Below are 15,741 nucleotides of genomic sequence, written 5' to 3' on the forward strand. Positions count from 1 at the left end.
TTATAAATGTGTTCAAACTTAATATAATCTGTGCTATATAACCCTGTAAATTGAAAACGTCCTACTTGACAACAAAATTCTATACTACATTATAATCTCTGGCGGAGTCGAGTTATTTTGCCCGTACTCTGCTAATTACAAGCGCTCGTTGTCTTCGCTAATGATTTTAGTAATTGTTTAACTAATTACACGTACTGTTTTAGCACTTACTCATTTTTTTTAAACATTGAACTTATATTGAAACAGTGTTGACTTTTTTTGTCTTATCTGTGCTTGATTCCTCTTCGTATTATATATTTAATAATCTGTGAAGCGTAAGTTTGGATTTTTTTTTTATATTTTATTTTATAAATAAATTATATGTAAGTACTTACTTATTTTCAAAAGAGCATACGTACTGAGATAATTATAGATAAAATTCCTTCACAAGAGTCCTCGTCTGCGAAACTCATCCAGGACGTTTTTTAATAACGCATCATATTTTAAACTCGACATTAAATACTAAGAAAAATACGGGAAGAATATGGAAATGACATACATATTCACAGCATGTCATTTGAAGCGCTTTGAATAAACTTGAACCAAGAATCTTCAAAGAGAATCATGATATAAAAGAACGTAGCGGGAAAAATGGTTTTCTGAAGCGATTTAAGATGAAAATAAAAATCTAAGATATTTTTATAATTTTCAAGTCCCTAACCGATCACCTTGTAGAACGAACACCTGTACGAGTCACCTGTTATTCTACCATTAAACAGCATTACAAAATAAAATATTAGATCCAGATTGACGACGCATTTTAAAAGAGGTCGTTTATATTTCTTATAGTGGTGGTGTGTATTGACAAAGGTTACCACTTACCACCAGTTGGTCGACGAATTCGTATGACTTCCAACACAATTCACAATGAACTGAAAATAATTTACTTATTATACTAAATATGTTCAATAATTTGTTCTCACTTGAGGTAAAAAATAATCACTTCCTATAGAATGAGAAATATGAGATTACATCTAAGAAGCGTTAATTCCGACACATGAAAGAAGCAAAACCTTCGTTCATCAGAAACATTATATAAACAAACATTGCCTTAAAATTCATAAGAAGAGAATACGCTTTAAACTTAAACAATATGTTTCGACTTTTATATACAAAATATGACTTGCAGAACGTTTACATGCGTAGTAAAGTTGTAATAGCTGAAACATTTGCAATAAACCTAGAAAAATATAACGACTAACCTCGTTAAACCTTCAACGTAACCATTGAGCGCTTTGACTATGAGACTAAACGGTCAAATGTACACAATAACTCGGAAAATTAAATCACTATTTAAATAATGTAAGATATCTATCTATTAAATTAAAGTTGCTTGGCAGTCGTTTAGTTAAACGAGGTTTTGTCTTCTTCCTTCAAATGTTAAATTACTGATGTTGGAAAGAGAAAATGGTGCGCAACTATTCAACCCAACAGCGTTGCTTGGCCAAGTTATCGTTATTGTTTGAATATATAATTTAAGAATCGTAATATAATTTCAAACAAGCTAAAAGCAGCGAGATTAGTTTCATAGCAAGATCGCTTACTCGGGGATACTCCGTGGTGCCACAATTGAAGCAACAGACGGGATGGGCAGAGACGGAAAAATACGACCTATCCGATTCGTACCAAGAAAGACCACAACAGGGTTTCTAGTTAATATAAAAGCCAGAAAATCTGGTAATGAGTGTGATTTTGAAGGTTTCCCTAACACGATCAAAGATGGGTAATTTTTACTGTTGCAGATTATAAGATCGTAATTTGGCTTGTACTAATAAAGAAAATACTTCTTCCAAAAAATTCTCATTAACAGCCTGCAAATTTCCCACTGCTGGGCTTAGGCCTCCTCTGTCTTTGAGGAGAAGGTTTGGAGCATACCACGCTGCTCCAATGCGGGTTAGTGGATACGCATGTGGCGGAATTTCGTTGAAATTAGACACATGCAGGTTTCCTTACGATGTGCATGAATACAGTGGTGAATCTCGTGTATCTCAGTGAGCTTTCTCGGCTCTTTAAGAAATTCTCAATATCAACCAATACAATTGACAAACGGTATTTAATAGATAGAATGTTCACCTGTGCTTGCACACACGTGCACTACAGTACCACAAGCTCAGTTAGCTAATCTCCATTGAGAAGAGCCAACGTGGACTAAAAGGGTCAAGTGTCCATTATCATGGCTATTTCTTGCAAATCGTATGCGTTCCGAAGTATGTCGAGCATTCAACGGAATACAAGAAATCGTAGTTATAAAGTATATATATAAAGTCCCAGACCTTCATCGAAACTGATCGTGAATTTCGTTTTAAAGTCGACAATTAATAAAAATGACAAACTAATATATATTTAATTATATATATTTCAGTATTACAATCTTCCAGTAACAGTTATTAACAAGCGGCAAGAAATTCAGTAGTGACTTTTCCAACATTTGAGAAACATATCAGTTAAATACAATGATATATAATATATCCTGCCTGTAAGTCAACAAGTATTAGTTGCACGCTTTTTTATCGTCTATATAATCTTCTTTTTATCATCTTTACATAGACGCGCAACCATATTACTGTCACATATGGCATGTGTCGTAGTAAAAAATACATATAATGTCTCGTGACATTTTCTGATGAAGCCTTAGCCTCAGCCACATCACTCAAAGACATAATTATTCAATCACGCTTATTAAGTCAAACAAACCTAATTATTAACGAAATTGTTAAAAACTTAAAAGGCTTCGTTATGTCAACGTCAGTAACACTAATCTACAAGAACTACTTATGTCCGAATCATTCCCTACCTTTGCCTTTTTAATTATTTATTCGTTTCTAAATTACGTATTAATTTTATTTATTAAATATCAAATCACAATACGATAACGTTGAAAATACGATAAAAAACGTACGCGAAGATAGTTTTATCATTTAACGATTACTCAGTCAGAACTTGGTTAATAAATTAATAATTCTATTTACAAAGAATATCTCATAAATGGTTTTAATATTTTTTTGCGGATCAGTGTTACCATAATACTTAAATTATAAGAGAGTTTTAAATTAATCGTAACATTTTATCATAACATTGTTACATAAAAATTCATGACAGGACATTGACAAATAAAATGTGTCCAAAGTAGACTTTTACAAGCACTTTTGAATAATAAATTCGTTGTCAATAATAACATAAGTATTAAATAGGTCATACCGAAAGAGTGTTATTTTAAATCAACCTATCTATTAAAGAAAACACTCGGACTCGTTAAGAACTAATACAAGAATTAACGGTCACACACGTTTGAACTGATATCATTTGCAACATTAAAGAGAGTGACGTGAGACCGACGCGACACACAAAGCAGAAGTAGGCTACACAACTAATAACAAATATACCTATTACGACGATAATAAAAGCACAAACGCGCCTGAATGTTTAATATGAGCAATCTTGTGCCCAGCTCATGTGTGTATGCGTAATGGAGATAAGGACGAAGGAAATTAATATAGAGATGGCAATAAAACGTCATTTTGAAATTATGATGGGCAAGAATTTCATATCGCTGTTTAAGAATGTAAATCTAAAGTTATTAGTCGCGCCAGTGACGAGCAACAAGTCGTAATATATATAGTACTAGTTGTCGCCCGGCTACGCTCGCGTTTTTGGGGGTTGGTCGTCAGATGCTAGGAATAAAAAAGACTTATGTCCTTCCTTGGAGTTCAAGCTTGCTATGTAACAAATTTCATCAAATTCGGTTCAGTCGTGGCCTTGAAAAAGCTACAGACAAACATACAGATGTACGTATATAATATTAGTATCCATAGTAGGATAATGGAAGGGCCAATCCTCATAAATATGTAGCAAATCGTATTATCAAATTTTAGTCCAATTCATTTGGACATAATAATTATTCTAAATAAAATAAAATAAATTATCAACTTTTTTAAACTTTATAAAATACAAAGACAGCTCGGAACATTAGTGTTGTTACTTTAATTATTAATTATCGACTTATTAACAAAAAAAACGCGGCTTTAGCGCTACCGGAAATTAATATTTGCTTTTGTTGTTTCCACTTGGTTTTTAAACTGAAATATCAATATCATGACAGACTTTTCGGTAATATTGGGGATTCAACTGTTTACGGTTTTAGTGAAATATCTAACGGTCGAAATCAATTTGAAGTCAATTTCGATAGGAGAAGATATACATATGTTGAGAGTTACTGCTAGTGTTACTGCTAGTCATAGATAAGTGATTATCTACGAGCCGAAATTGTCTAAAGTGCCCCAAAAAATATGTGTAGTTAGTTGTAACTCGACGTGTCGCAAATTACTTAAACACTTATGAGAACGACTTTACTCATAACTCAACCCTTTACGTAAACGTGATAACGATACGTTAAATATATTTAAAATTCGAAGACTTAGATTATTTCTACAATCCGTATATTACTCCGTGTACTGACATCCGGTATATCTTCAACATGTTCTAAACTGTAATGAAGGCGAGACAACCGTTGACAGTAATTACTAGTATAAGGGATATCATAATTTGAATGCCGCTGAAGCATTTATGTCCAGCTCTGCAGATCAGAAGCTTTTACAATAAATATTTTACATCATAAGTAGTATTGCTCTGCAAATTCTAGCATTTAACGATTTGTTTTTATATCTCACTAGTATTCAAGTAGATGCTGTTTCCCATTATATAAAAAGTTTACTATATATGACTTTCGACTTTTTACTTAATCTATGTAATTTGATTACTAAATACGTAGGAGCTGAGTTTCTTACCGGTTATTCCTAAAATCTACAATTTATTACGAGCTCTATATTTAATTTAATATTGTAAATATACTTTAAACCTGCTTGATAAAGCTTCGAATTAAGTATATTTTGTATTTGGTTTATATATAAAATCTATCTATTTGTGTCAGTAATTTATTAAGACATATAAAAGGGTACATGTTTTGCATTCATAATATGACTATAATGGTTTTAGTATTGATTATATAGTATAGAATATAAAGAATATAAAGTTCAAGAATATAAAAATTATTATTACTATTTCTTTATACCTTATTTCCACATAATGAGAAGCATATTACCTATTTATGATTTTGTTTTGCAAGAACAAAAATAATTTAATAACGAATTAAAAAAGTTCTAGATCAACCTCTTCAATTTTAGAAGTTTTTTCATTACTTACAAGTAATGAATGTATTTTGGCTCACCATGCTTTTAATTCATATTTAAAAAAAGAAAGGTGACATTGTACGGCAAGGACGAACGGTCAAAGCTAGGTGTAGATGGCGCCACGTTAAATTCGTTATCTGTCACAATAACAATATAGGAAACATTGTAATAAAAAATTGACCATGGAACACGTTTGATCAACCTAATATTTATGTTTTTTGAGAATATAACAGATTTTTCCCGTTTATTTCTGCCGCTTACTAATGTTATTATTTTTTTTAATTGAATGTATTTCATAATTATAAAAAGTACCTTATATTGACAGCAAAAAAACACTTCTTTTGTCAATTCATTTGCTTTAAACAAATCAGCATGAACTTTATTAACGATGCGTACAGTATGAGCGCCATCTAGCAGAAAAAATATTAAGCGAAATATTGATTGGCAGATTAAAGAAAGTGATTACAAAAAATCACGAAATCTCTTCAATAAAAAAAGGCCAGAGATATAAAAATATTGCATATGCTAATTTTATATGATGATATCCAATATTTACTTCGATATCTGTAATATTGGCGACCGCGACCTTGGCGCCGTTACGTGCTAATCTGTAACTGATAAGACTGGTTTTTCACAGGATTTATAGCGCTAGTACACGCATTATTTTTTAGTTTTATTGATTTTAAAACGTATTTTAAATAAAGGCTTAATTTTGAATAATCGTTTTCAAGCGGTTAAATAAATATATTTTAATTTATTTTTGTAAAAAAAAATATTTGGTATGAATTAAGCTTGAACTCCAAGGAAGGCGTTTTTATGCCTAACCCCCGACTACCACCAAATTGCAAGCAAAGCCGCGGACGACAACTAGTATTTCATATTTTTAAACACTTTCTATGTTTAGTATTTATTTTATATATTATGAACGTTACAAATGTTTAATTAAAAAAAACCTTTCTTGAAATAATATTATTTTTTCTTATAATTCATATAATAATATTATTTTGACCAAAAAAAACAGTTGTTTCGTAAAAACAAATATAAACCTGTGTAATTTACAAAGAAATTAGACAATGCAGGCAGTTATACATTTTTTATAATTGACTGGTGTTGCCAATTAAATTAATGTAAAAATATTATAAAACATTAACCATTATCTACTAAATTCGATACGATAAAACGCTCGATCGGTCGCTATACCAGGCTATTCGATTACATTATACAAAACCGCGAAATCACTTACCGGAGCCTAAAGCAGATCCATTAATCAACGTTACGGTAGATCTACCTTAGGTTAAAGCCTAATAGGGCAGGTCATTTAACGTATTTATCGGTACGTGTGTTACTATATTAAGCTATATGTAAGTTGGTTTAGTCTAAACGCCTTAACAGATTTAAATGAACGAATCGTTAGATTAATAGTGTCCTGATTAAGAGAAAATTTTATGTCACCCGATATCAAATATGGCGGAAGGAATCAATTTATGAAATAATTCGTAATAAGTAGTTTTAATTGTGTTTGAACATCTAGTTAATTTATAATGTACATTTTACCAACAAGGAATGTTAAAATTAGTGTTCAATAAGACAAAAATTAACGATTTTTTCCAGAACAGCAACGATGATGCTATGAGCGAGACCGACGCTCGCCCACGCATGACCTAACATTTGTCGTTAATTTACTTTTAATATCGTGTGATTAACCTCACAGCACATTTAGCAATGGCAGTATAAAAATTAACATAATCTCCACATAGAATTAAAGTATAATAGAACCAACACTGTAGTTACTTACGGAATGGCTACGCTGATATAATTTTAAAAAAAAGGTCATTACGAGCGGAAACTTAGAAAAGAAATGCAAATACGTTTTGCGTTAAACATTTTTGTCTATTTTACTCGGAACGCCTTACTTCAGGCCGGCAAAATTAAATTGCACGTGTGGTGGCACAAATGGCGTAGCTATTCTTATTTAATATACTCGTCTGTCTGCTAGTTTGTTTATTATAATTTAAGTGACAAATTGAAGTTGTTTCTTTTCGAAGATGGTTAATTTCCCGAGAACATACATAACTTTTTATTATTAAAATATTAATAAGGACGAAAATTATTATTCATTTAGACGATATTTAAGTATTAACGGTACTGAAATATTTCATTATTTTCACGTGTACTGACGAATTTAATTATGTTTTCCGTATTTTTTACAATGTTATTCGTTTAAAACAATACAGAAGCGGCACTGATTAAAAATTAGATTGATGTGTCACTTTGAGCGCCCGTTGTATTTGTATATACAGTTTATTTTATGACAACTTTATCTTTTCATGTAACAATATACATTTTATAAATATATTAACCAGAAATATTATTAAATTTAGATATATTTTGACTGTATTAATAAAATGTAGCTATATTCATTTACAATTTCATTAGTTTAAGTTACAAAGAGTATTACGTTCACATTTATAGCATTAGTAAAGATTAGTTCATCCATTACAGATTACGCTATTTAATTTAAACAAAAATTACACTTGCTTATTTATTGTCATATAACCTGTCAAATTTTGAAATTTCAAGTTGTAAGAATTGACTTACAACGACGCAATCTATTTGTAAAATTATATTTATCTGTGTTTATCTATTTTCTTGTTATAAGCTATGTTATATTATCAATTTGTAGAACTACATTTACACGTATTACTTTACAACAGCAACTATAGCTTTACATTATGGCTTTTATTATAGAGAAAACGATTAAAACGCAACTTTAATGAACTGGACTCATTCGAATAGGAGTAGGAGTAGCAGAGATAATAAATAGCTACAGTTACGGTTCAGTGCACATTGTTTCAAGCTCAGTGGCACGCGGACACGCGGTGACGTAACCGTTACGTTCTACGTAACAATACTGACATATGTGATCGATGATTTTAATTATTACGATTAAATTGTAGTGGCAACACCATACGTATGCACAAACTATGCAGCCCAGCTTATCTTTATTCATTAAGTTTTTCATGATTTTGTATATTTAATATTAAGTTAAACTCACGAATAAATTTGTTTGTTTATGACGGTAAGATAGCTTAAATAAAATAAAATATCTTTATTTTATTTTATAGTGGGCGAAATTTAATAACACATGCATACATTTACAAAAAATAATACAATTGTACCCTTTTCAATAAATCTGTATTAAAAATAATAAACGAATAATCTTGTTTAATGTTAATGTACATAAAACATTTTTTTTGTATATATACAAAATTATTGTAATGAATGTGTCGTCAAGAAATACGATTAATTATATAAACCGTGTGGTAAATACGTAAAACTTAACTACAGACCCAATAAAAAGCAGATGTGTAATTATTACAATTATTTACCTTTAATTGTGAAATTGTAATAAAAAACTTAATATATTTAAGAATATAGGATCAATTAAAAATAATTTAATAAAAGATCACAGATATTCGCACTAACGCATATTAAACGCAAGAAGTGAATTCAAAATGGCGATGAATCATCAACTATGTCATCGGATTGATGGTGGTCAATTAAACCGGTTTAATGTCACGTACGTGCCGTTTTACTCGGTTAAGTGATAAAACTTTGTATGTATTGCCATTATACAATATTTATTTTTAATCTGTTGATTCAATTATGTAAATCAAATACAAAAATATAATAATGTTAAGGAGATATTAAATATAATGTAAATGTTTAATTTACTCATGTGCGCAATCAATATCAAAATATACTTTATTCAAGTAGGCTTTTACAAGCACTCATTTAACAAACTATTTAAAGTAAAGCTACCACAGGTTCGGAATGTAGATTCTACCGAGAAGAACCGGCAAGAAACTCAGTAGTTACTATTTTTCAATATCTAAAAATATAGTCATGTTAGTTAAATACAATTATTATATATGTATGTTATGTTGTTAAATACGTAGCTATGGCCTATCGAAGAAAGAATGAAGATAAACAGACTTCAGACTTACCTATTCCATACGATTTGTGAATAGCACCGTTATATTGTGCACTAATAAATTACTATATAATAACACTAAAAGTTATTGTGATTAACATATTTTTATTTATAAATTAACGCTGTTACTCTTAACTACTTATATCAATCTTAATTTTACTTCGTCGATGTTCAAAACGCCATTTTTTGTATGACCATAATGGATATCACAGATTAATCAAGCTCTCGATCAATGATTTCGCGCCATTACGATTTCAAATGTCGGCTATAGCTTTTGTCCTCTTGTGGTTGGAATAGACTATAGATGTAGGAGCACAAGGAACGAGCAATACTGCCAACTGATGTCGGTATAAACCCAACTAGAACTAATGATTTCGAAATTTAATAGAATTACCTATTTAATTCTCAACCATATTAATAAAGTTACTAAGGTACTAAATTTTTTTGGGATTCAAAGGCTACTGCCTACGCCAATACATTTAATATTACTGTGATATTTTCATTTCAGACAATATAAAAAATGACTGCTCCGCTACATGACGCATTTCCGACGAATATCTATAAGACACGAAAAATGTCGCGAGTGTTCTAATCTTAAATAACCCCAAGACATATACTTACAAATTAATCTCGTATGACATACAATCAAATAACTAATTCACACAACGCCGGACCTAATTCCGCACGAGGCTAATGTAATCTAAATCTCACAAAGGGAGGTTTAATAATGCAATCCCAGAGCTTCACCCGGTTATTGCGTTCGGTAACAGTCTGTAAATGCCCCTCAGCCCTCAGCTGACTAAAGGGCTCATGTAAGCACTAAGGAACTTATCAGCCAGAGAGCTCTAGTGCGTGACGGTGAATATATACATAGTATACATAAATTTATATCATAAACTCTTTTTTCTGTTTCATATATTTTATTTTATTCGTAAGAACTTATTAATTACATATCCATTCCATTGGTTTGGTTAAATCCTAATTTATCAATTCAGATAAATAAAAATGTTGATTGATGAAATTCATTCTTTATTTTTTTTATAAATAACAGCAGATAATTTCCTATTCAAATTCAACAGAAGAACACGATCTGAACAAAATTAAGGACAAAAGTTAGCATATAAGTATGTAGATCGCATTTTAAGTGTGTAATATCGGTTGGATGGGCGCTATAAAGATAGTTTAATGTAGAATGATGTCATCAATCTAGACACACGAAGGTCCGACATTACTGTTAACAGCCGTCGGGACATTTCCTATTGATCCCAATTGATTTAATGTCATTAATATTACAAATTATTAACAGCATCGTTAATTATGAATTTTCTTCTATATTAAATAAATAAATATATTCTAGACAAATATCAGCGGCTTTTTCTTGTGCAAGCAAACGCCGCTGAACATTTCGACATGAAATTTTTACCATATTCAACGTGTTTCAAAGAAAGTTTTCGGCTAAGCATTATAATTTAACAAATAAATTTGCTACATCAATACGTGGCCGGATATGGTATATTCAAAGATATCTTCTTAAATATATGGATATAGGATAGGACGTTTATATGAGATTAACGGATTCCGACACCGTTTTCCCAATCACCATAAAAGTTGGTATATAATATGTATTTTTTCACGGTGAAGGTTTATTCTATCCAATATGTTGTAAGTATAAGTTCCTATATGTATCATTGAACCGATAGACATTACTATTCGTATAAATACACACGCAGCACGACTGCCGATATTTATATTAAAATATATATTTTTATATGACAATTGATTGATATTAAAAGTAAAATATTCATAATCATCACCACTCCACCAGCTTGTTTAACGGTAACGTATTAAATATTAAATAACACTAAGAGCGAGTTAATTCTTTTACGCCTTATTGCAGTAAATATAAAAACACCCAATACAATATGTATGATAATATTAGAACATTATCCTTCTAAAATCATCATGTCTAGAAGGATAATATTCTACTACAATATGTTAATAGTTTATATAATAGAAGTTTCAAAGCTGTTCCTCTACAAAATGAGCCATTCTCCAAGGTTATTACTCGATATATCGATATAGCTTCACTATATCACGACGTTTGGAACAGCTAGTTGATACTTAAGCTAACAGAGCTATCAAGTTCAACTATCAACTATAAAAGAAAATTGTTGTTCAAATATTTGAGGAACATAAGTATTAATTTGGACGGACATCCATCGACAGCCATTATATCTATCAGATTTAGTTGCTATTAAAGCAATCTAATTAAATCTTTGGCCTTATTATACATTTTCATTATAAGGCAAGTGTAGCAGTCCGGTTTTCATTCATTTGAGTGCATATCACCTATTGAGCAAATATTCCTCCGCTGAACATTTGTTCCGAATTACTATTCCGATTCAAACAGAAGTGAGCCAATGTAATTACGTCCACAAGGGATTCCCTCCTTAGTGTTCTCTCAGCATTAAAATTTACTTTTAAAGTGAGGCCTGATAAGAGTATTTTCCAAAAGGTAGCGGCTCAGCAGTATCCCTGGCATTGTTGACGCTCATGAGTGACAGACCACTTACCATATTGTGGCCTGTTTGCGCGTCTGCTTTAAAAGGCAATAAAAATAATGTACCATCGTCGATTCCATTATTGTTTGGACTCGTTTATACTTCTCACGGTGCCTCAACCACTAACCATCAGATGATCTATTTCTATTTCCTCCTCTGCCAACAAAAGCCTCTTTCTTTCCCTACAAGAATAAACTTCAAATACCCATTCTTAGTCATACACTTTCAATTTCAAGACGTCTACTATACGCGGTCTTTGAAAGTATGAATTAGTATGTAGAAAGTTAATTTTATTTGACTACGTCCGTACGCTCAGTGCACATATCCGTACATTATAAACTACTGAACTACTTCAGTCTAGGATTAAGATCTCGTTGAGTTTTCAATCGGTGTCTTTGATCTATTTTTAATGTGTTGAAATTTGCTAAGATGACCAAATTAATTTCCGAATGAAAGAAAAATGGTTCATCGTAGACACTCATAGCTTATAGAGACTTTAATGATAATAATCTATAAGTATAAATATATTTTTTGTATAAACGTAATTTTTTTATCCTGTAATATTTAAATATTCAATGCAGTTACTTATACCTTACCAAACCGGTACGAGAAGCTCGTTGTTTAGTTTATGTGTAGAAAAGCCTAGAATACAATTTTTGCCATATATTCCGTACTTTGCCGCAAATATTATATTTACGCCTATGTCCGAATCAGGTCCAGGCACAACGTAAGATTTCATTTAAATTAAATCATGATGCCGTAACAAGCAACAGATAGTTTCATTTGTATATCTAATATTTATAAGATTCGCTATTTAATATATAGATATAATAGTGTTACCAGGTCTGTAGTTCTCAATCGATATCAATATATTAAAATTATATAATAAAATGAGAAGAATATCTACTCTACTATCTCTTATGTGTAATGTTCAATAGAATAGCGAATATTTTACCACAAATCTCTAAAGTTAAAAGATATACAGATCAGTATATTTCATCCAAAAGTCAATTACAATATTCGCCTTAATTAGTTAAATATTTTCGTACGACTATTTCTCCTCAGGAAATATACTCGCAAACGGTATGTTCCGTATAATACAGAATTTTCTGATCTCGATATTTAATATGTTTTTATGTTAAAGACTAAATATGTACACATGTAACATAAAAATATACCTATAGCTTGTTTAATGGTATTAAATATAAATTATTTATTTATTCGATAACTAAACACAAATCTATTTTATTGTGTTTTTAGTCACTTATTTGTTTATAATAATTCGTATAATTAGTATAAAATTAGTATAATATATACTTAATCATTGTTTCGTTTTGAAATGAACTATAATATACCATGTACACTATAATAAACGTCTTTATGTGTGTTGTACAGATAGGATAATTTTTGTATTATAATGCTAAGATAAGATATATAACATTTATTATATTTTATAGTTTTATACGTTTGTCTTAAATTATTTCATTGTATATAAATATACTTAAAATTTCTAAAAGTTTATATCGTTCTAAATAAAACACATAGATGCGTGTTATTAACGAGACGTTTGTTTATACAAACGATTTGCGTTATCGTGTTTCCCAATATAAGTTTTGAATGACGTCATAATATTGTTTTGTAATTGAAGTAAATGCTCTTTCGAGATCTGTCAGCGTAAAAATTACGTCATATCGAAGAGATACTACTGGATTTGTTGTATAGTTTATTTTGTTGTTGATCGATGATAAAAGGACATTGAAAAAAAATACAAAACATTTAAGATTATATTAAGTAGCAACTAAAAATGTGTATCAATTAAACAACTATTTCTATTTATTTAGTTTTATGATTTTTATTTTATTATTTGATTTAAAAAATAACGAATATAATAAACAGTTAAACCATCGATATTGTCACCTATTGTCAGTTACACAATACAACACGGATACCTCACAAAAGTTTACAGCTCATTTTATTGTTTTTCATTATAAAATTATTACGACCAATAGTGTTGTGCTGTGGTATTATGAAAATAAATAATGTTATTTTTTTCAAAGCCGCAATATGAAATATTTGCTGTGAGTAAAGTAACTAATAAAAGAAAAATCCGTCTATAATTAAGAAAGTTACTAAACATACGAAGGGTCGTGTAGGTAATTAAAAGTTGGAATCCTTCGCAGATTTTTCCACAAAGAGTCTAACAGTCATTCTTCTCCCATGTCTTAAATTGCCTAAGATATCTAATTAAGAAGATAAATATTGGGAATGAAAGTTCTGAAAGCTTTCCTTGTTAAGATCAAACGATCCACACCCGATCCGTATCTCGTGAGTTAAATCGTTGAATCCTTCAAAGAAAATGATGAAAAGAATTTAATCTCCACAGATTACCGATACCGTAAGCGTACGTTATAGGAAATTGTTTTGAAACGAGATAGGTCGGCTTTCCCCTAATACTAAACAGATACAGAATATATAGAAACATACCCAATGTTGCATACAAATCCATAAAAACATTTCCATATGTCTACGGCGACCCTTCGTGAAGCAATTTTTCAACTAAAACCTTGACCTACTTTATCTAATGGATTTTAGAGACAACCTAATTACTTAGGCTGTACTCGCGAGAACTGGTTGCTGTGGTTCATAGTTTAAGCCGAAGAATATTCATTCATTATTTTAATAAGTTTTTTTTTTTTATATAATGTAATGACAGCACGCATTAACCGTTCTAGGTAAAGCTTTTTCGATTTCAATATTACACGTACGAATTTTATTATGTTGCATGTTGAAAATATCCTGATTCAGAAAAAAAGTTTACGTAGGTATATCGAGTTGCAGCGTTTATCTAATCTTTTATCGGCACAATATCAACGCAATTCTGCCACCTACAAGGCCTCGGCTACACGTTGTATCAACAGTCACAGCTCTCGTTTCACATGAAACATCAAAGAATGAAGTAAGCACGCGAGCACGATTAAAAGTACCGATGGCCAAGTTAAGGAGATTATGTTTACTGCGCTAACAGATGACATGGCCAAGGGCACGCTGACGTCAGCGTAATAGGACTAATGTTTTATCACACACTACTGATGGAACGAATATTCCCACTCGAGTATAACGGAATATCGTCGATGATAAAAATTGCCGAGGCGATAGTAAACACGACGGTGTTTTGGTTTGCGAGTATGTCGTGTCAACGGACCGTAGTTTACACAACACGGTGCACGCGAGTCGGAGAAAAACGGTGCGATATGATTTGCGAAGATCGAGTTTCAATTATACGCCACCAACTGAACGTAGTCCCCACTACCGTCCGCTCGGCCTCTGGGCCTGCCCACCTCGGCCCACAGCCTCACTGCCTGCGGAGACTCTGACCGCAACGCTCGATCAACCACTTACCTTTTTAATCTGGAAGTGATCCGGACGCAAGGTCTCCTGTATTTCCTGCTCGGTCCCGCGCGGCGCCGCCTGCACCGAGCTCCGGAACCCGTCCAGCACCCCCTTGAAAGTGAACTTCTTCATTGCGAATCACGTATCGCGCGGATCCTTTGTCCGAAGGCCGCTCGCACGCCGGCCCCGGCTACATCACAGCCGTCCGCCGCGGACAGCGAGCCTGTTTTGGCAGAAGGAAGGTCGGTCGCTCCCGCGCTGCTCACACCGCTACTGCGCAGGGCCGTCCGGGCCGCCGCCGACGCCGACACGCGCCCGCCACGCCGACAATCGACGAAAACTAGGCGAGGCACCGCCTCCGGAATGTACAGCAATGCGGTCTGCCGACAGATCGATACCAGGGAGCGGCGACACAGGCGCACTCGAAGCTATTCTGACACGCGCCGTCACACGGACCGCCGCGTACTGGCCGGAAAGAGCGCGACGAGGCCGATCGATCTCCCCGCACGTGGTACGGAAAGAGATAAACACATATAGCGCATGCAGGTTTCTAGTCACGTCTTGCGGAGGA

General features: G+C 32.3%; 1 protein-coding gene across 6 annotated transcripts in view; it reads right to left on the bottom strand.

The window, feature by feature from the left end:
* The window catches only part of LOC125066704 (syntaxin-binding protein 5), a 251,491-nt gene extending 235,850 nt beyond the window's left edge, over positions 1–15,641 (bottom strand). For 4 of the 6 annotated variants that reach the window (XM_047674928.1, XM_047674929.1, XM_047674930.1 and 1 more), the window contains exon 1: positions 15,180–15,641. In XM_047674928.1, the coding sequence (XP_047530884.1) occupies positions 15,180–15,302 (123 nt within the window). In that variant the 5' untranslated portion in view covers positions 15,303–15,641. The remainder of the gene's footprint in view (positions 1–15,179) is intronic. The other 2 variants (XM_047674931.1, XM_047674932.1) reach the window with 1 other exon arrangement.
* Positions 15,642–15,741: the final 100 nt, after the last annotated feature.

Source organism: Vanessa atalanta, chromosome 10, assembly GCF_905147765.1.
Source record: "Vanessa atalanta chromosome 10, ilVanAtal1.2, whole genome shotgun sequence".
Classification (NCBI taxonomy): Eukaryota; Metazoa; Arthropoda; class Insecta; order Lepidoptera; family Nymphalidae; genus Vanessa; species Vanessa atalanta.